Raw genomic sequence first — 21,607 nt, 5'->3', positions numbered from 1 at the left:
TGTCTGTGTCCCTGCCTCTCTCTCTGTGTCTCTCATGAATGAATAAATAAAATCTTAAAAACAAAACAAAACAACTGTCCTTGAGCCCTCCAAATACAGATCCAAGCACTTTCCTGATCCAACCCCACACTTCCTCTCCAGATCTTTCCTCTCCTCTCACACCCTATGCTCTGGCCCAAACCAGCTTCCTCCTCCCTGCCCCCTGAGCAATCCATCAGCAAGCCCTGCTGTGACCCCACCTGCTCCAAGCAGCTTCCTCTCTTGGCTGTACAACTGCAACAGCCTCCAACAGAGCTCCCTGCTTCTATTTTTTTCCCCGCTCTACTCCCTCTCCACATATCTACAGACTGATATTTTACAAAATAAACAATGCTCATCCCTTCCTTAAAATCCTCTGTAGCATTGGGCTTTCTACCACACTTACAGTAAGATGCAAGGTCTCCCCTGTGGGCCCACAGGGCCTCCCATGACCCGGCCCCTGCCTACCTTTCCAATGTGCCCTTGTACCACTACCCCCCTTGCCACTACAGCCACACTTGTTTGCATTCTCAGCACTTGCTGTATCCTCGACCTGGATGAAACATTTTTCCTTCAACTCTTCCTCTGGCTAGCTCCTCATCCCTCAGTCTTAGCATAAATACTACCACCCAGCAAGGCCTTCCCTGACCACCTTACCTAAAGCAGGGCCACAGTCGTTCAGCACAGCTCTTACTGCCATCTGAAATTATCTTATTTGTTTGGTGTTTATTTGCTCTCCCTGTGAGAATCCTGCTTCCCAAGGGACCTTGACTGACCTGTTCACTGTGGCATCATCAGCACCCAGGACAGTGCCTGGCACACACTAGATTCTAAGTCATTATTTGTGATAAATGATTGATTATGGGAAGTAATAAACGTTTCCTGAAAGGCCCTCATTATCTCCAGCCTCCACCCTTTGGGTTGTGCTATTTCCTTGCCCTTGCCTTCCTCTTCCCCTCCATCACCAAGAGCTGACATTTGTAGTAAGGCAAACTCAAAGGGCCCTCCCCCAGTCTCCCCTGGCCCCTCTGGACAGAAATAACTCCTGCTTCCTCTGACAGCCTACCTCTGCCCTATATTCCAAGGCCACCTTCTTCAACATGACTTTATTCTTTGTTCCTGGAAATTCTTGCCTAGAAAGATAAGGCTATAAATCAGAAAATAACTTCACTGTTGGCTCCAGGCACTCGCTGACATCAACTCAAACAACAGACAGCTCAAATACCTCTCCTCAGAAAAATGCTTTGCCCAACTAGGCAAGGATTCACTCATCAAAGCAAGGGGTTCTACATGGTGTTCACCACCCCTGTGAACATCGTCAAGAATTTTGCCCATCTCCATCAAATCCTTGCACTGAAATGGCATCTTAAAGATTATTTATTTATTTATTTATGATAGAGAGAGAGAGAGAGAGAGAGAGAGGCAGAGACACAGGCAGAGGGAGAAGCAGGCTCCATGCTGGGAGCTCGATGTGGGACTCGATCCCGGGACTCCAGGATCCCGCTCTGGGCCAAAGGCAGGTGCTAAACCGCTGAGCCACCCGGGGATCCCTGAAATGGCATCTTAAAGCATTCATCTGAGCCCCAACCCCCCAACCCCTATAAATATCTGGAAGGTTCAGAGGAGAGGCCTACTTTAAAGCTGAGATGAGGGCAGCCCAGGTGGCTCAGCAGTTTAGGGCCGCCTTCAGCCCAGGGCGTGATCCTGGAGACCCGGGATTGAGTCCCACGTTGGGCTCCCTGCATGGAGCCTGCTTCTCCCTCTGCCTGTGTCTCTGCCTCTCTCTCTCTCTCTCATGAATAAATAAATAAAATCTTAAAAAAATAAAGGTGAGATGAACGGGTAACTCTGTGACTTTTTAGGGGATTTGGCTAGTGATAGTGTCTAGCACCAAGGGTTCTGTCTTTGGTGAACTATGGGAGGATGAATGGGCCGTTGGGTAGCTCACCTCCCGCACGCTCCATCCTCTTCGCTTCTCAAAGTGGCGGCACCAGGAGCTCGGGAAGAGCAGGGCCCCGGACTAGGGAAAGCCTTCATTTCGGTGACCAGGCCTTACCTGGGAACTGATGGCGGAAACCTGGGGCAGAGGGACGCCTGGGTGGTTCAGTGGTTGAGCATCTGCCTTTGGCTCAGGGCGTGATCTTGAGACCCTGGATCAAATCCCATATCAGGCTCCCTGCATGGAGCCTGCTCCTCCCTCTGTCCTGTGTTTCTGTCTCTCATGAATAAATAAATAAAACCTTAAAAAAAAAAAAAAAGAAAGAAAGAAACCCGGGGCAGGGCAGCTGCCGCGTCCCCCCCAGATCCAGGCCAAGGCAGCACCCGGCCAACCAGCCCCCCCTCCTCCCCCCGCCCAGGGCGACCGCACTGGACCGCTACGGGCTGCAGAAGGCGGGCTTCACGCACGTGCTCAACGCCGCCCACGGCCGCTGGAACGTGGACACTGGGCCCGACTACTACCGGGACATGGCCATCGAATACCACGGCGTGGAGGCCGACGACGTGCCCACCTTCGACCTCAGCGTCTTCTTCTACCCGGCGGCCGCCTTCATCGACGCCGCGCTCAGCCGCGACCACAGTAAGAGACCCGCCACCCCTGGGAGTGCAGCCCCAAGCAGCCGCCTGAGGCCCCGCCCCGCCCCACGAGGCCCCGCCCCTGCCACCCGAGGCCCCGCCCCCGTCTTGGCCCCGCCCCACCACACGAGGCCCCGCCCCCGCCACCCGAGGCCCCGCCCCCGTCTTGGCCCCGCCCCGCCCCACGAGGCCCCGCCCCCGTCTTGGCCCCGCCCCTCACCTTGGCCCGAGCGGGGATCTGTGCACCTTCCCCGCTGGTTCTGCTGGGACCGTGAGCCCCAGGAGGCTGGGAGCCACACAGAACGCGCTGCTCCTGGGGTCCGGGCCCCCGGCTGCCGCTGTGGGGAGTGGGGATCGGGAGGGTTCAGAGGAAAGGCCTTTGGCCTGAATCCCAATTCCTTAAGGCTCATCAGCGATCCTCGGAACAGCAGGGCCGTCTGGATGGCCTCAAAGCTGGGACTGCAGCCCAGACGCTAATTGTGCCTGGGCCCAGACCTGCCTAACCGCTAGGGGCTTCAGTGCCAGAAAACCTTCAGGGAGCTGACTTGACTGGGAATCCATGGAGAGACTTCGGAATCTCCGGCCAGCCAACCGAACCCGCGGCCTCCTCGAACCCTGCCTCTGCACCCACCCCTGCCCCCCACATACACACAGTCCAGTGAGGCCTCCTAGAGAAAGCTGACAACCTAGCCTTCTGAAGGGCGAACTATATTTGAGAATCTGAGTTTTGCATCTGTGATGTCCAAATTTCCCAAGGCTAATTATCCATTTTTAAAGTCACAGGGCTAGTCCTTGCACTCAAAATGCAGTGTTAGCTGGTCTAATCTGGGTAAAGGCTACAAGGCTCTTTTGGAGAGAAGGGCATGGCTTAGGTCTGCATTGGTGTAAAACAGTGTGCAGTTATTGCTGCAAGGGGGTGTTTCAGGGGCATTTCATAGAGGCCAAAGGAACTTCAACTCCCTAATCTGTGCTCTGACTTTAGGCCCATGTGTCATACGCCTTTCTGGGGCCATTGCACAATTCAGTGTGTCCAGTTACTGAAAGCCTTTCTTGCCACAAGAGGCTGGGATTAGGAGGCTCAGTGACTGGCTGACTGGCCTGCCTCAGGAACTTGCGGGCTGTAGCTGGGCATAGGTCGAGTCCCAGACCTTGATGGCCATCCCTCCATGGCCTGAGTCCCCGAGCTAGCTGGCCCCACAGCTAGGCACCAACAATTTGTCATTATTTTGGTTCAGAAAGCAATGTCACAATGAAAAGAAAAAAAAAAAAAACAACCTCACAGAACCAAAGTGCTTATATTAGGGGATGCCTCATTTCAAAGTCATGCTTCTATGAGGTTATTTATGGACCATCTCTTGCATTTATGCACATTATGGGTTTCTTAGCAGTATCAAAAAGCAATGGGACTCAGACTCATCAACATGAGGAAAAATTCTCCTCAGATTATTTGAAGTTAACCAAAAACGTATTTGACAAGAAAAAAACACAAAGCTGCAACAACCCAGTCCTTCAGTTTCTGTTTAATGTACTCTTTCGCCATTACTGTATCTTCAAACTTTCTCTTAATGGAAGGGGTCTGGCAGCCTTTGGAGAAGACAGGGCGGGGTTCAAATTCACGCCATATAACTTACTAACAATGTGATTTCTCTAAGCCTTGCTTTCTCCATCTAGTGATGAAAATATTTACCTTGAAAGGTTATAATGAGGATCAGCGGCAACCCACATGGAGCACTTAGCACAGAACCTGGTGCACAGCGGGTTCTCAGATGTGTTTGATAAAGAGAGGTCATGCACCATGAAACACATAACCACACTAGCATGTGTGCATCATCATAATAAAGTTTCCAATCCGAAAAGAGGAAAAAAAAAAAAAAGGAAAAAAGACATTCCAACTTTGAACTCGCACAATAGACTCCCATGACAGCTTGTTTCCAGTTCCTGGCACACCATTTTAGCGTCTTTCCCTCCTCTGCTGAAATGGGAAAGAATGGGGGCTCTCCAGTCATGTTTAGGACTGGCCAGATCACAGAACACCGATATGGAGATGTCCTGACTATTAGACCATGTGTTCAAAAACACCTAGAAAAGAAGAAAGGGTCAAGGGAGAAAAGTATATGCCCAGGCCAGAGAACGTGCAGGGGATAGAATTGGTGGGCAGGGGTGTGGGACCAGACAGTTGGCTGGGGGAAGGGGAACAAGACAGGACCCCATTGCCAGGGAGGAGGCTGGGGTCCCTTCTCGATGCCCTTTGCACTTGAATATCCACAAGTCTGGGGCTCAAATCAAATGCAAACCCTACAGAACCTGGCGGGGAATGTAAACAAATGAAGCGGGCTGTGGGGAAGGCGTGGGGGTGTGGGTGGGGAGTGCCTATAGCCAAGTCAAGAGCCCCCTATACTCTCCAAGGGGGCAGCTGCTACTCAGTCTCAGCCAACATGTGTCATGTGAGAATCAGTGCAAATGTAGAGCTAATTTTTCAGGAAAAGTCTTCAATCCTGGATTTTAATGTGAAATTGCCTAATTTTTAAGTGCTGGCAACACACTGAACATGTCTTAAAATGCTGCAAAGGCCAAACAGAAGAAGCCCAATGGCTGTCAGTTTGTCACCTATGCTGAGTAGTCAGAGTAACAAAATAAAATACTCATTGGTCCAGCCATGGCATGGTCACAGATTCCATCCAGTGGGGATGGCATATGCTCAGCCTTCATGCCACATGCACACATGCAGTGGACACAGGATGTCTAGTCACTCACTGGAAATCCAGGGGACGCTACTACAGCATATTAGAGCCAGGCTCCCTCATATGTTTCTTATTATACTCTTGATGTAAGAGGTGTTGATGGACAGTCTGGCCCTAAGGCAAGGCATCTCTCTCTCTCTCCCCTCTCTCGTCTTTCCTGTTCTTTCCTTGGCTAGTTCCAGCCAAGTGTACGCTCTTTCCCACTGCTGCCCCTCACATCCAGTCTTGTTTACTCTTGCTGGAAAGCCTTCTTTGTGGTGCTGTTAGAGCTATTCCTGTGGCCTGTAGTGAGCCCCGAGGGACCCACTCTACCCCTATCCTACCCTGACCCATCTCTTCTGAAAGGACTCCCCAGGCAACTCTAGTCACTCTTGAAAAGTCTCAGAAATAATCTAGTCCAGTGTCCCAGCCTGAGAGCTGGGGAAACAGAGGCCCAGAGAAGGCAAGTGATGTGCCCAGGTCACAGAGCTAATCAGAGGCCAGCAGGAATTCCTTCTGTCACTCAGGCCTCCCAGAAGAGTCCTTTGCCCTTTTTTTTTGAGCATCCGGTGACTTTACTGTATAAGAGGTCACCAAAAATCAGGAAAGGTCAGGCACTCCAGCTGGTTATAAGATCTGAAGCAACTGAACGTGTCATTCTTCAGCAGAGAAAGAAGTACTGACAAAATACTGCCACAGAAACCCGATTTGGATGGCCTTAAGTGCTCCTGGCATGGCATCCTCAGAGGTGAAAGCAGTGTGGTTTTAATTTAAGAAATCCCAGGGCAGATACTGTGAGGCTCTAAAGATCGGATTTTTAGTATCACCGCTCTCCTTTTGTTCTTTCTTTCTTTTTCTTAAACGGTCCATAGCCTGCTTTTGAAGCCACCTTAAAATCTATTATGGATAAAGCAGGTATGAATGAATAAAAGAAGTCTGCTTTTGAGCAGGAGCTTGGTTCTCTGGTACTTCTAAGCTTTCACCAGACCAGATTCTCAGGGTATTTTAAGGGGTCCCCCGCCTCACTGCAGCACACACAGTCCTGCCCCTAGCAGTTCAAAATACAACATGCACCCCTTTTTCTGATGACTTCCAACACACCCAGAGCTGTTTTGGGAGAAGTAGGAACTCTGCCTTTGCACGCTGCTGAGGAAGGTTAGATGAGGGAGAGACAGGCAAAGGGTGACCCCCCAAAACCAAGGAAGGAGGTCGCTTGTGAGAGTACGCACCTGGCAGGGGCGGGGTTGAGTTGAGGGTGGGTGGTGGTAGGGTTGATGGGTTAACAGGCTTGGCCTGTATATCTGATTTGAGTGACAGGGGCCTATCTTTTGGTCACCAGCGAAAATATGCAATTGGGGAGCAGCAGAGATTCTGGATATGGGTCTTCTTTATAAGATTGTGGGAGTTCACCTTTTGGTAAAGGCTAAGGGGAACTGTTTCACTGAAATCATCATTTTTGAAACATAGACTGAGACTTATCAGTGTGCCATCAAATCAATTTAGTGGCTGCAAACAGCATTCCCTTTAAGAAAATGAACAGATTAGAAAAGAATCTTGGGGCACCTGGGTGGCTTGGCAGTTGGGCGTCTGGCTTCGGCTCAGGTCGTGACCCTGGGTCCCAGGATCGAGTCCCTCATCGGGCTCCTCTGCCTGTGTCTCTGCCTCTCCTTCTCTGGGTCTCATGAAGAAATAAATAAAACTGTAGAAAAAGGAAAACAGAGAAGACTTGAAAATATCAGCATGTGCTGCATGTAGTAGAAGTTCGTGTTACCTGGTGGAACTTCTGTCTGCTGTCCATACACCTGGGAGCCACGCGGCATGTCCGAGCTCCGAGTCTGGCATCGGGTGGCCCAGGCTGGCGTCATGGTTTGGTCACTTGCCAGCTGGGCAACTTGGACAGCCCACCTCTTCACACCTCCCCTCTGCAAGGATGATGATTCCATCGACCTCATCAGCGCATCAAGCCGATCGGCCTGCGGTGAAATATGGAAAATGCGCGTGGAAGCTATGGGGGTGAGGTGAGGCTCTGGACGCGTCAGCTGCGAACTGCATGTTGTGCTTGCTGGGGGCACACAGCCCAATATGCAGCTGGGGAGCAGCAGAGGTTCTGATATGGGTCTTCTTTATGAGATTGTGGGAGTTCGCCTTTTGGTAAAGGCTAAGGGCAACGGTTTCACTGAAATCACCTTTTTTGAAACATAGACTGAGACTTATCAGTGTGCCATCAAGTCAATTTAGTGGCTGCAAACAGCTTTCCTTTTAAGAAAATGAACAGATTAGGAAAGAACTGAGGGGCCCCCGGGTGGCTCAGCAGCTGGGCGTCTGGCTTGGGCCCAAGGCATCGGCCTAGAAGTGCCAACGCTGGGGGACGTGGCTGCCAGCGCTCAGGCCCCGGCCCGGCTGGGGTCACACAGGGAGCCTCCCCGAGTCCCTGGGGTGGGCCGAGCCAGGGCCCGTCCGGGGGACACCCACCAAGCTCAAGGGCTGGTGGCCGAGCCCCTCCAGCTCCCTCTGGCCTTCATCTCCCCTCCTCCCGCTTAACAGACTTCAGGCTCCCTGAAGACTTAATGAACTACAGCTTTCGTCTGTTTCGAGCGTTTAGTCATGACAGAAAGAATTACCCTTTTGGCCAGGAGAGGAAGAAACGCTTTAGTTATCAGCAGAGCTGGCGAGGGGCCCAGCGGCCTCCGGAACAGTCTGCGGGGATGGGAAGGCCGGAGGCACGTTCCGGGCCAGAGCGCGTCCCCCCCAGGCCGCGGCTGCTTCTCGCCTCCCTTCAGGCCGAGGGCGCGGGAGAAGGCGGCCCAGCCAGGGGCCGGTGGACGGAGGGCCGCCTGGTCCGCTGTCAGGCTCCGGGAAACAAATGGGGGTAACGTGAAGAGCTCCTTAGGAAGCACCGCTCTGAGCCAGCCGTGCGTGTGGGGAGGCCGGAGTGGATCCTTGCTGCTGCGCGAGGGGTGCAGGCCTCCCCTGCAGGGGCAGGTAAGAGAGGATCCCTGTGCCCGGAGGTCGGGCCTCCTGGATTTCTCTCGCTGCCTGGGCTGCTGACCATCACCACCGCCCTGGGCGCGATCCCCTGGCCCAGGTGAGGGGCTGGAGGTGGAGGGACACGGGGGAGCCATATCCACTCAGAAACGTTCTTTAGCAAGCTGTTCTCCTACCCTGCCGGTGTTCCCCGAGCCCTGTGATGTCTGTGAGTCCTTGTGGTCATCCTTCCGAGCCTCAGGCCCGAGACGCAGGAATAGAGGCGTCCCTGGGGTCACGAGTTACACAGCGCAAGTGGCCCCAGCCATCTCGTCCCCAGCTGAGCCATCCCACGGCGACAGGAGAGGACAGCCACTGGGATGGCAGTGGTGGGGACACGCCGAGAGCTTAATCTTCCCACTTTCTCTGTCTGCAGAGCACAGAGGCCAGTGGTCAGTACACAGAGGGCCTCAACAAGTTGCTTTAAAGTATTTCTGGTGATGGCACTTGCTTTATGGGCGACCTCTGGTATGACATTTCACCACTCGGAGCCCGTTTCCCATCCATAAAGGAGGGATGATGATAATGAAGCTTGAAGGTTCTGTTAAGGATAAAATGAGATAAAGCACATTGGTGTACTGCAGGGCTCCAGGGCGTCACCAAATGCAGACATGAAGGATGCACAAGTTGCTTCACATCGTGCTTCTCAGCTGGGCCCAGGTGACGCTATCTATGGTAGAGTCCAAAGGGAGTTTTTGTTTGTAGAGATTTTTCAAGATCTCTGGTTCTCAAATTCGTTAGTCTCAGAACCCTTTGACACTCTTAAAAAGTATTGAAGTCTTCAAAGAGCTTTGGTTTGTGTAGGTTATATCTATCCATATTTACCCTACAAGAAATAAAAGCTGAAAAACTTAAGGATATTTAAAACTTAAAAACCCATCACATGTTAAAATAATAGCATGCTTTGATGAAAAATTCTATTTTCTAAAATAAAGCTAGGGAGAAGAGGGGCATTATATTGCCTTTTTTTTTTTTTTGTCTCAAATCTCTTCAATGTGAGGCTTATTAGAATTCAGCTGGATTCTCATATCAGCTTCTGCATTTGACCTGTTGCGATATGTTGTTTTGGTTGACGTATATGAAGAAAATCCAGCCTCATTCAGATATGTAGTTGGAGAAGGGAGGGATATTTTTATTTTTGTTTTTTAGGGAGGGATATTTTAATAGCCATTTCAGATAATTGTGAATATTCTTCTTTAATACTACACCAAAACTTTACAAGTAATAGTTTTTTAAAGGTGAGCTGCAATCTGGAATCTGAAACCATATCAATAAACTTCAGACATACTCTGTTGGGGTGCCTGGCACTTTGAATGATTTTTTTAATCCATGCATGATTTTGTAATATCCCACATTGGTCATTTGGAAAATATTTGTTCCTAAGTTATGTAGATCTTCCAAATGTTGACACTTTTCACTATACATTATCAAAAGGACACATTTGTTAATATCACCACCAATCTTAACTGAAAAATCTAGAAGTATGGGGAAACTGTCAACCTCAATGTAATAGACATGAGTTTTCAAAAATTCTAATTTTTGCTCAAAAGCTTGCATTTTATTACTGGCAACGAATGCCATTGGTTGTTTTCTTTGAAATGAGAGGCTTACTTTGTTCATTTTTGAGACAAAGTCTGCCAAGTATCCACGTGTGAATTATTATGGTTTTTCTGTCATTTGTTCTTTTAGCTAAAAACAGTATTTCCATGAAACAGTGGCTAATTCAGCTTGCAACTCAATCTCCCATGTGTTTTTTTCTTGAGATAACCATCTTACGTTGGTACTTGGCCAAAGTGCTTTGTATGTATGTACTATCTCATCACACAGAGTATTTTTTTTTTTTCATCACACAGAGTATTAAGTAGATGTGCAACCAAAGGCTGAAATTTGATAAAAATGATGTTTACTGCTTCATCAAGGATAATCTTAAGGGAAATTGCCATTTGTCCCCACCCCCAAGAGTGCATGGTGGTGAAGAATGCAATTTTGACTAGTATAGTTTGGTGCCTCTTCTCCCTACTGCATTTCAGGTAAGATCCTGGTTCACTGTGTCATGGGCCGCAGCCGGTCGGCGACTTTGGTCCTGGCCTACCTGATGATTCACAAGAACATGACCCTGGTGGATGCCATTCAACAAGTGGCCAAGAACCGCTGTGTCCTACCCAACCGGGGCTTTCTGAAGCAGCTCCGGGAACTGGACAAGCAGCTGGTGCAACAGAGGCGACAGGCCGAGCACAGTGACAACAGTGAGAAGGCTGATGAGGAGCCGTAGGGCCTCTTGCAGGGCACGCGGAGACACTCGGGAACGGAGAAAGAAGTCCCAAAGAGCCCTGCCCTGTGGCTTGGGAGGGTGAAACCAAAGCTTGACTTCCTCCCATCTTAAACCTCCAGGTGTGTGCTGATGAACAGGGAGGATTCAAGGCTGCCTCCCGGATGAGCACTTGGCTTCACAGCCGAATGGAGCAGTCACTCAGCAGAATTGGTTACAGATGAGCACACAGTTCTGCACAAAGGCGCCTGTATTTTTTTATCTTTTTTTTTTTTTTAAATCTGGTAAGATGGAAGCAGAAAAGGATTGGAAAATGTGTAGGCATTGTGCTGTGATTAAATGTGCTGGCTTTGTCTGAAAGTTATATTCTTAAAAAATAATTTTAAAATACAAGTTTTTTTTTTTTTTTTCTAGCCTCGCAGAATAGCACCCTGGGGAGCTGTGTTAGAGGAGAGTTTGCACAGCTTATTAGTGGGTCCCCTCTCGGGAGCATCTGTACTTCCTTAGCAGCTCCCACATCCTCCTTTCCACGGAATCCCCAGGCATGGGTCACCACCCACAGATGCTGCTCTCTGCGAGGCCTTTTATTAGGGCTGGGGGTGGGGGTCCTGAGTCCCTGCGCAGAGGCCCCTGCCGTGTGTGCTTCCACCCTCCTCAGGAGCCAGGCCTCTTCAGGATCTTCGCCAGAGTTGCCTCGACCCGGAGAAGTTCAGGGAATTGCAGACAAGTGTGCTTGACTTTAGAATTTTGGAAAAAAGGAGGAGGCTACTACTTGAAGCTCCTTTCCTTTGGATTCTAGTCAAAGCAGCACAGGCTTGTTTTCAGTCACACCGGAAAGTGTTTGCAAATGTGTTTGCTGTTTAATAGGAGATCAGGGCAGGTGAGCTGGGGTGTGGACTCTCCCCGCCCCTGAGAGCTAAGCCAGGCTTGGTGTGATTTTTCATTCTTTTTTTTTTTAAGCTATTAAAAAAAAAAAGATTTTATTTACTTATTTGAGAGAGAGAGAGAGGGAGAGAGTACAAACAGGGCGAGGGGCAGAGGGTGGAGGGAGAAGCAGGGAGCCCAATGCGGAGCTTGATCCCAGACTGCTGAGATCATAGCTGGAGCTGAAGGCAGACGCTGAACCTACTGAGTCGCCCAGGCGCCCCTGTGTGACTTTCAGTCTGGAGGAGATAAAAGCAGGTGGCAACAAGCAGGTAGATGGCTTCTGGAACCAGGAGCCCTAAACTAGACAGGACCCAAAGAGAGGTGCTGATGGAGATGCCCGGGATCAAGGACCAGGAACCAAAACTGCCTGGAGAAAGCAAAGGCCTGTGGGAAAAATATGAAAAGGGGCCCAATGTCCAATTTGGTTGTGGTTTGCAGCAGGAAACCACATGAAGTTCTTCATGGAGGGAAGAGAGTGTCCAGGGGCTCAGCAGCTTTGTAAAGCTACTCTGTGACTTTAGGTGGGCTGCCCTGATTTCGTACCGGGGGCCGGAGGACTTGTGGCCTGGGCCCCTGTGGCTGTGCCGGGCTTCCTGGGACTGCTCTGAGTCATCTTAGCCCAAGAGAAGTCAGGTCCTCGTGACCACTCAGATTGGAGTGTGAGGAGAGCTATTCTCAGGCTCCTGGGAAAGAGATATAGACCAAAAGGGGCTCTAGGATCACAGAGGTGCTTACAGGATCCCAATAACCCACTCAAAACTCATTTATCTCCCATATCCGGAGAGAAATTAATATTTCCACGTTAATGAAATATATTTTACATGTAATATTTACTACATAATAATAAATACTTACATTTAGATGAGTCCACTATGTAGGAAGGATGTAATGCTGGTAATCTCTTGAGCTTCTCTACGCCCTTCTATATGCTCCCACCCCTTTGTGTGGCTGTGAGTCCTACTGAGGATGGCAGAAGCAGAGTACTGATCTCTTCAAGATGGCTCCTGGGAGCCAGAGGGAGAAGAAAGTAGGAACAGAAATTTTTGCAAAAACATTTCAAGTCTTCAGAGGTAAATTGTTTGGTCAAGTATTCACCAAGAACCTACCACATGCCAAAAAGCAAAAACAAAACGGCAGGTTGTAATCAAGTGCAATGAGGGAAACAGGTACTGAGGTGGACAACAGTTGTGAACTGGGCCGACAAGACCTCTCTGAGATGGGGTGAGCTGAAACTTGACGGATCACCCTTTCCGAAGGGGAGGGAGCATTCTCGTTTGATCTAGATGATTCAGTTTCTTGCTTGGATATGGAGACCGGGTTGACTAGGGTAGAAATGTGGGAGAGGGCTGGAGATGACATTATATCAGGTCTGTAAGACATACAAAAGGTGTCCCATGTCACTTGACCTTGAATCTAGAGGGAGCTTAGAGGAGTGTTCACAACTGCAGACATAATTCTAGGTGTTATGTGTACATTAGTGATGTTTGACTCCCCATAGTACTGGGTGAGATGAGAAGAGGAGCCCCAGGCCTGAGCACTTCAATATCAATGTTTAGAGCTGGGCCTGGGTGGCAGGGGGAAATCCAGGAGCGGGGACAGGCAGAAGGAAAGCCAGGAGTGTGGAACTATGGGCACCTGGACACAGAGAGGTTGAAGGTACTGCTTCCCCACCTAACAGTACTGGTACTCTTGAGTTTTGACTGTAGACCGTTGGAGACAACGCTGGCTTGAACCAACCAAGTAAACTGTACTCGTATAGTACTTACCAGTTCCTAGAGCATCATGGATTTGCTAGCTAAGCCTTTGAATCAGAGTGATGACAACTTAGGGCCTTCTCAGAGTCCAGTGTTGTAGGAAGAGCTGCCATTTGGAGAACAGAGTTTGTTCCAGCTCACAAATTTTAGCCGAGCGAGTTTGAGCAATCAAGTTAGCTTCTTTGAGCCCAATCTCCTCTGTACGCTGGAGACAACTGCTCCATCTCCTGCACAGGGTGGGCGTGTGGATCCTGAGAAAGGGCTGTTTATGAGAGCCTGATAACAATATCATTATTTCTAAAATAGAATGTCGGCAAGGAAGGCCTTCACACCTGGGAGGCACCGCTCGAACTATTCAAAAGTTATGATCGACAGCTGATGACCACTTAAGACTCTTAGAAGGTAAAGGGAAGAACACATTACTGGGCTTAAAAAACCTGGCTTGTTAATGAATCTCAACCTAACAATGACCCCATTTCAGTCCTAACAAATCCAAGTTCCTGTTTTCCAGGATCCTTGGCATCACATTTAGGTTGGAATTGCTTTCTCTAGTGAGGATGGGTAAGTAAGGAATGTGCGGGGTGTTCTGAGGCCGCCTCAGATCAGCAGTTTCTCTCCCCAGAGCCTTTCTGTTCTACCCATGAATGCCTGAGATGGGGGCTGGCAGAGGTCCTGTCCCTGGCTCCCCTGCTGTCATTTGGGAGCCTATGACACAGGAAGTCCCCAGGACTGTACTGAGATGCTGGTCTGGCAGGTCTGGGGCAGTGACTAGAACTTGCCCATGAGCTCCCCAGAGGACCAGGGGGCCGGAACCCCAGTGTCACACAGACCATGGGGTGTGATTAACAAGCTGTTGTGAAAGGGAAAACAGGGACATCTCCGTTCCCAAAGAACCTCAACAGAGGAGGGAAGAGACTACCTATGGGAAGGTTTCAAGATGGAGCCCGTGGAAGCTTCCAGATCAGCTTGTTAGCAGGCCCCCGCCCCAGCCCCCCGGCTCGGGCAGCCTCTTGCCTGACAGGGGCACCCACTGGGCTGCTAAGACTCTAGTCGCTGCCGCACTGAGGCAGCTGTGGTTTCAAACAGACGGCACACCGTCACCTCCGGCTCTGGAGGAGGGTTAGTTTCCCTTGGTGACCAGCACAGCGCCTCCAAGTTTCTCTTCTTCCCTTCATGACGACAGCCCTTGCAGAAGGCTCTTCCTGTAAGCTCTCCCTCAGCCACTACAGATGTTCATCCACTGGCTGTATTTGTAGAAGGAAAGAACCAAAAGACTTGGTCTTTTGTTATTATCCATGGTCTTGCCACTCAGCCCAGGATGCTCTGTAAGCACGAAAGAACTGGAGGAAGGGTGAGAGCACCAGGCCAAACACCAGCGGGCATCCCCCGTCTGCAAGAGCCTGTGATCCCGGGGTGTGTGCACCCGGCCTGCCTTTTCAGTTTTAGTCTGAGTCTCCTTAAAGTTTGTGTCCTAGGTCTCTACACTTGCTTTGCTTGTGTTAAACCACTTATGGAAAGGCAATGCTTTCCCTCCAAGACGTATGAAAGAAGTGACGGGAGAGTTGTAAGCACCCACTCAGACACGCTGAGAGCTTAGCGGGCCAGTTTCACATGGGTACCAAGTCAAGCATTTATTTCTAGGCTTGGAGTTTGAGTAATAAAATGTTTTAACAGACAGAACCTTCCCCAAATGCCATAATGTTTGTAAACACTTTTTTTGGGGGGGTATGAACTTTAGACTCTAAAGAAAACATCCAATCAACTCATTCACAACAGAGCAAAACTTTCACACCTTTCTTGAGAAAATGATTTCTCAAATACACAGTCCCGGATTGGGTGCTTTTTTGGGTATTAACTTTTATAAAAATGAAGTTGGCTATCACTGTGCTAAGGCGCTGAGGGGTGTTTATAACAGACTGTACAAATGAGGCAAATGGACATTTGTGCAGGATCCCTTTGCAAATGAAGATCCAAGTCAAAAAGAAAAAAACAAATTCACTTTATTTTAAAGACAATGATTGGCATACAGAAGGTATGCACCAGCATAAAATAAACTTTCATGAAAAGCATTAAAATCCATTATAAATTAATTTATTAAATAGGTATTTGGTATATGTGATGGTTTTTATTAGATATTACTCTTATTTATTGCCAACCCCCTCCCCCAAAGTCAAAACAAATCAGAAAAATCTCATAACTCCAATTTACACTAAATAATTTATTTTCCCAAAATGTGTATGTGTTCTGAGATGTGACACATGATACAGTTCCATTGGTCATTCTCTATCAATCATAATATGACAGGACACAAGAGGCTAAAAATGGCTCATCATAATTTATTTTATGTTAAAATGTACAGCTTTTTTTGTTTGTTTTTTTTTCTTTTTTTTCTTTTTTTTTTGAAGTGACTGACTAAAAAGAGAACAGATAAATACAAGAGTGTCGCTGGCTCCTATTTTATACAAGGATTACGCCTCTCCTGCTTGGCCCTTACAGTCACCCTGTACAGGTACAAAGGCTACAAAAAAGGAAGCAATATAAACAGACACAAATAACTTTTTTTTGCTTTTTTACATGCGGTTCTGTAAGCTTAGTTTGAGCTATTCACAAGCTACTTCTCTATTTTTCCTTAAAAAATAACTCCAATATTTTATAAAGATAGAAAAATCTACAGATGGAATGAAAATGTAAAGTTAGAGGCATTTCCATAAAATAGCAACTTTACACCAAATTCACTATTTTTTTTTAAATCCTGCCAAGTATTTGGACATATATGAAATGTTTCAAAACCTGACAGATAAACACTGAGATATGCTTCATTCAATAAACAGAAGTCTGCATTTATAAAACAGAAAGCTGCCTTTTTTCCCCAAAGAAATCTGTCACCAAAATGGAAAAGGGTCTCAACTTTACACCAAACATTGAGCAATAAAACCCTTTTGACTAACCAAATGGGAATAGCTTTTATAGCTCTTTACAGTTTTATAATTAACAAAAATATAGTTTTTTTTTTAAACCCTCAAATTAGGGCACCCTACTCAAGGCAAAAAACTTAAGAAATGGCTTACTGTTAGCACAACACTTGTACAGTACTACAAAATGCACTGTCACTAACAAAGACATTAGCGGCATGCTCAAGTGTCACCTTAACCAAAATATACAAGAACTGAAATGCTAAAGGCATTTACATGGAGTGGACAGGGAAGGGGGAAAAAAAAAGTTCCAGGTTCAGTATTAAAACAGATAATTTGGTGGGGTGGGGCTTGATATCCACATCATTTAATGGAAGCAGGCACAACAAGTGGCTGCCTTCAAATTGTAGTCCAGAGAGGCCTTCCTTTGCAGAGAATTTCATATAAAAGTAACAGAAACAAAGATACCAAAAAAGAAAAAGGAAAAAAAAAAAAGAAAGAAAAAACAACTTGTATAAGGCTTTCTGCTGCATACAGCTTTTTTTTTTTTTTTTAAATAAATGGTGCCAACAAATGTTTTTGCATTCACACCAATTGCTGGTTTTGAAATCGTACTCTTCGAAGGTATTTGTGCAGATTCGATCCAATGGTGATGCCCAGGGGATCTCGTGACTGCCCCTGTTGCCTACCTTCTCATGTAGGACCCATTGAGAGACTGTTTGGACATGCCCGTGTTCATGTAGCCGTGATGTCCAGGGGCCGTGTACATCATGTTACCGTGGGGTGGGGTCTGCATTGGCTGCTGGGCATATGGCTGGGTTCCCATCATGCCCATCTGCATCTGCATAGGGTATTGGGGTGTTTGATTCATGTAGCCATGATTGCTGTGGTAGCCACTGTTCATCATCGGCTGGGACATGCTGTACCCATTCATGGCATTGAGAGTATTCATGTTCATGTTCACAGAGTTGACATTGTAGGCTGGGGCTGGCATCAGGTTCACACTCATGTTCATGCCTCTCTGCATCGTTAAAGTCCGTGCAGGACCCTGCATGGCTACAGTCTGGGAGCGCCCATAGATTTGCGACTGATGGGTGGCGGCGGCTGGTGACAGAGATGCCGATTTGGTTCTCATGGAGACGTGGCCCTTGCTGGCAATCTGGGTTTGCAGTCTTTGGCTGTGGGAGATGCCAATATTTGACGCAGCCATGTTCCGTTGCAGAAGAGGCGGTGGCAGATTCATTGGAGGAGGAGTCAGGTTGGGGGGCGGGGTCATCGTAGCTTGTGCTTGGGGTCCCCCAGGGACGGAGTGCGGAGACTGGGAAAGCTGAACAAGCCCTGTGTTACTTAGTGGTGTGGACAAAGAGGCACTGTTTGCATAGGAAGTTACAGCAGCGGAATGGCTGTAAGGCAATGAATGATCAATCAGTGTATTAGTTAACTGCTGTAGTTTGGCAAGGCTGAAGGTGGCTGATGGCTGCGGGTAGTGCCCAGCCCCAAAATCACTCTGGCCCATCCGTTCATATAGGCCGATGTTGGCATTGCCAGTCTCGGGGATCTCAGGCAGCTGCATGGGCGGGGTGAAGTTAGCAGCCATGCTGCACTGGGCCAGCTGCTGGCTGCTGCTGGGAGGCCTCTCCACCACACAGCCTTGGGGAGACTTGACGCTGCAGGTCGGGGGAGAGCTGATGCTGGTCTGCTGCAGCATGCTGCAGCTCCCACTGATGTTGGACATCTGCTGGGTGACAGCACAGCTGCTCTGTGTCAGATTGCTCGAGGTGAGGTTGCTATAGGAGCAGCTGTTTTGGGAGGAACCGTTTCCACAAATGCTGCCGCCCATGGTAGAGTCATAGCTACTCGGGTTTTCATAGTTTTCAGTTGTGCTCTCAATGCTGCCCAGGTCACTGAATCCGCTGTCCACAACTTGCTGTGAATGATCGGACACCGACGGGACGTCCATCATGGGACTGGTTTCCATGTTCTGCAGAGATGGCACGGAGATGGCACTTTGATCTGGGCTGATTTGGGCATAGCTGTTTTCCAGGGCAGGGACACTGGGGCTGTTGACAGAACGTACTGACTGGCCGGGATGGGAGTGGACGGACGAAACTGGGCTACTGTGGTCTGACTGCTGGCAGTCGTCCAGAGTGGTGGCGATCTGTGGACTTTGGTCTGCATGGGTGTAGTTCTGGAGACTCCTACAGGCCTCTTGGGTCTCGGTGCAATCCTGAAATGTGTCGTCCTGTTCACTGTTCTCCTGGGTCAAAGACTGAACCGCCTGAACGGTCTCAGAGTCTATTTCCATGGTTGCGGTATTTCTCTCTTTGAACTCAGAATCCACGCCTTCGCTGCTCTTTTGGTCCTGCTTCGGTGCCTGTTCTTCCGGTGATTCCTCGTCCGATTCAGGCGCAGCGTCGGTGCCTCCAGCAAGCTCCTTGGGCTCACCGTTACAAGCAGCTGCAAGGTCAACGCCACAGTCCATTAAGACCTCTGAGTTCGAATGGCTAGGCTGGACACTAAGGTCTAAAAAAGCCTCCTGGTTCTCCAGTACTTCTTTGAAGGCTTCTCTTGGCCGGTCTTCCTTCTCTGCTTGCACACCCTCCATGTGACTATCATCTTCATCATCTGCATCATGACCCTCATTGTGAGACGGCTCTTCATCCTCTTCCTCCTCCTCTTCATGATCGTCCAGGGCAACAGGGTCTTCTTTGCCCAGGCAGACTTCTGGTTCTTCTTTTTCTTGACTTTTAGCACCACCTGGGTCCTTTGCAACATTTTCTTCTTCTTCTTCTTCTTCTTCTTCTTCTTCTTCTTCTTCTTCTTCTTCTTCTTCCTCTTCCTCTTCTTCCTCTTCCTCTTCGTCATCTTCTTCCTCCTCCTCTTCTTCTTCCTCCTCAGGTTTGATTGCATCATCTTCTGTTTTTTCACCTGGCGATTTATTCGGGCTTATAGGTGCACACGTTTCGTCCCTTCTGTTTTCATCCTGAGGCAGCAGGGGTTCCATGGCTTCCTTGACCTCCTCCTCAATCCTGGTGGGAGTGGGGCTGCTTTTGTCTTCTGGAGTCTCCTTCTGTTCTTCTACTGTTATCTGGTCATCAGGTTCCATGGGTGTTTCTGGCGGGGTGTACAGGTTCAGTTTAAATCCGGTCTTCCTTTCTTTGTTTGGCCTCCACTTAGATAGACCACGTTTTGTTCCTTTTGGCCATACTTGTTTGCACTTTAGAGGTTCAGGATTGTCTCTGCTGCCTTCTTTCAAGGTATCTGTATCATCATCCATATTGTCTTAGCGAGGAGACAAATGGGAGGAAGAAAAACAAAGTCTTAGCATCTCTTTGAACACCTGAATTCATTTTTCTAAATTAGTTAGTATACACTGATTTCAAGGTCAAGAGTTGATGATAAAGACACCATCAAAACTAACAGAGATTCATATTGTGCTATAAACCTAGTGAATCACCTAGGTCTGGGAAAAGAATACACGTCTCACTTATTCTCCCCCCAACAGAAAGCTGTGTTTTTTATAGAAAGCACATGGAAGGCAGCCTGGGTGACTCAGCGGTTTAGCGCCGCCTTCTGCCCAGGGCGTGATCCTGGAGTCCCGGGATCGAGTCCCACGTCAGGGTCCCTGCATGGAGCCTGCTTCTCCCTCTGCCTGCGTCTCTGCCTCTCTCTCTTTCTCTGTGTCTCTCATGAATTAAAAAAAAAAAAAAAAAAAGGCACTTGGATGCTGACAATTATAATAAACTGCTTTGAATTTAACAAATAAGACATTTTCTGGTGTAAAAGTCCAGAATTCCACAATGTTAATAAATAATCAATTTGAACATGTACACATTCAAAACTACAGGGGAAAGGGGCTCTTGCTAGCTCATTTATCCAAAGCACCACTGTCCTGGAGAAATGAATAAAAGCCTAACTCTCATATCTATCCTGAGAATACAAATTTCTGTTTGTAGACATTTACTGGATTTATATGATCTCAGATGACATTATTTACTTTGATTTGAATGTTCTCTCTGGCATGAAAATAAACCGGGTACCTCTGAAACAAATGAAAAGATACCTAGATACCCCCGATTCAAATGCATCTGTAATCTACTAGAGCACCATCATTTTGGCACGACACAAACTGTAATGTCTTTGCATGAAATGATCGAATACTTAAATGATAGGTATTCTTTGTTATCACCAATTCTGTCCACATAGTATTTAGGATCAATCTGCTGCTCAAATGTAAGGTTTGAACATTTTAAAGTAAATAAGAAGCAAACCATAATTGTCATGTTCATTTTAACTTGGCTAATCTTATTTTTTACTGTACCTTTATGCACATGTGAATATAAACAAATTTGTAAATATATTTATCTAAATATGAGCAAGCAAACAAACATATGAATAAATACAAATAGAAAACACCTAAGTCTTCATGAGATCTTTATTCTATTTTTTTTAAAGATTTTTATTTATTTATTCATAGAGACACACAGAGAGAGAGAGAGGCAGAGACACAGGTGGAGGGAGAAGCAGGCTCCATGCAGGGAACCAGATGTGGGACTTGATTCCGGGTCTCCAGGATCACACCCCGGGCTGCAGGTGGCGCTAAACCGCTGTGCCACCGGGGCTGCCCTTCATGAGATCTTTGGAAAGTTAAAGGTCACACTGATCTCCTGAAGGGGTCAATGTAAAGGAAAAGCTTTACAAAGAAAAACAGCCTCTATTACAAACATTACTTTGGAGAACAAACATAAGATTTCACATTCAATGTGGAACAGAGATCCTTCTTTGCCAGAATGGAATGATTTCTAATCCAATCAGTGCAGAGCAGGGTAAGCTCCTAGTTCATTTACATAGTAAAAGGATTACACATAAACTTACCTGCAAGGATTACATTCAAACTGGCTAGCTGAGAAGAACACATAAGTGATGTACACTGATTCCTTCAGAAGTACAAAGTACAATACCCACTTAACAGTCACTTCAAGGTACTCAAATGGTTTTATTGCTATTCACATGGGCAAGAAATGGCCATGCCAGTGCCTCTGGATTCCACATGCTGCTGGACCTACCAGCTTTTGTAGGAACACTTCTCTAAATAAGATGGTTTTTCTGGTAATTAAGAAGATCCTGAAAGGAATCAGGTAGAATATGGCCACTAAAAATTTTAAAGGCAAATGGCCCAGAGTGGACAATAAAGGTAGTGATGATTCGTTTACACAGTCCTGAGAAGAAAGTTAAGAAGTGGAAATAAGGCTCAACGTCCACACACAAAAAAAATGGTATCTTGCTGAAGTTTGCTATTTGTTTGTTTAAAGAAACTAAAGAACTGGGGTGCCTGGGTGGCTCAGTCAGTTGGGTGTCCGACTCTTGGTTCTGGTTCAGGCCATGATCTCATGGGTCATGAGATCGAGC

At 47.7% G+C, this 21,607-nt stretch overlaps 2 protein-coding genes across 14 annotated transcripts in view; one reads left to right on the top strand and one right to left on the bottom strand.

Moving 5' to 3' along the window:
* DUSP29 (dual specificity phosphatase 29) overlaps positions 1 to 10,993 on the top strand; it is a 35,946-nt gene extending 24,953 nt beyond the window's left edge. For 2 of the 3 annotated variants that reach the window (XM_072756293.1, XM_026005067.2), the window contains 2 exons: positions 2,376 to 2,596; positions 10,367 to 10,993. In XM_072756293.1, coding sequence (XP_072612394.1) covers positions 2,376 to 2,596; positions 10,367 to 10,608 — 463 coding nt within the window. In that variant the 3' untranslated portion in view covers positions 10,609 to 10,993. Of the gene's footprint in view, positions 1 to 2,375; positions 2,597 to 2,996; positions 3,272 to 10,366 lie in introns of those variants that run through there. The other variant, XM_072756294.1, reaches the window with a different exon arrangement.
* A 4,275-nt stretch (positions 10,994 to 15,268) lies between these two features.
* Positions 15,269 to 21,607, bottom strand: part of KAT6B (lysine acetyltransferase 6B) — a 186,531-nt gene continuing 180,192 nt past the window's right edge. For all 11 annotated transcript variants that reach the window (XM_072756289.1, XM_072756286.1, XM_072756292.1 and 8 more), the window contains one exon: positions 15,269 to 19,480. In XM_072756289.1, coding sequence (XP_072612390.1) covers positions 16,884 to 19,480 — 2,597 coding nt within the window. In that variant the 3' untranslated portion in view covers positions 15,269 to 16,883. The remainder of the gene's footprint in view (positions 19,481 to 21,607) is intronic.

This window comes from Vulpes vulpes, chromosome 4 (genome assembly GCF_048418805.1).
Source record: "Vulpes vulpes isolate BD-2025 chromosome 4, VulVul3, whole genome shotgun sequence".
In the NCBI taxonomy this organism is placed as follows: domain Eukaryota; kingdom Metazoa; phylum Chordata; class Mammalia; order Carnivora; family Canidae; genus Vulpes; species Vulpes vulpes.
The sequence above is the reverse complement of the archived record's forward strand: the minus strand, read 5'-3'. Positions and strand labels throughout refer to the sequence as shown.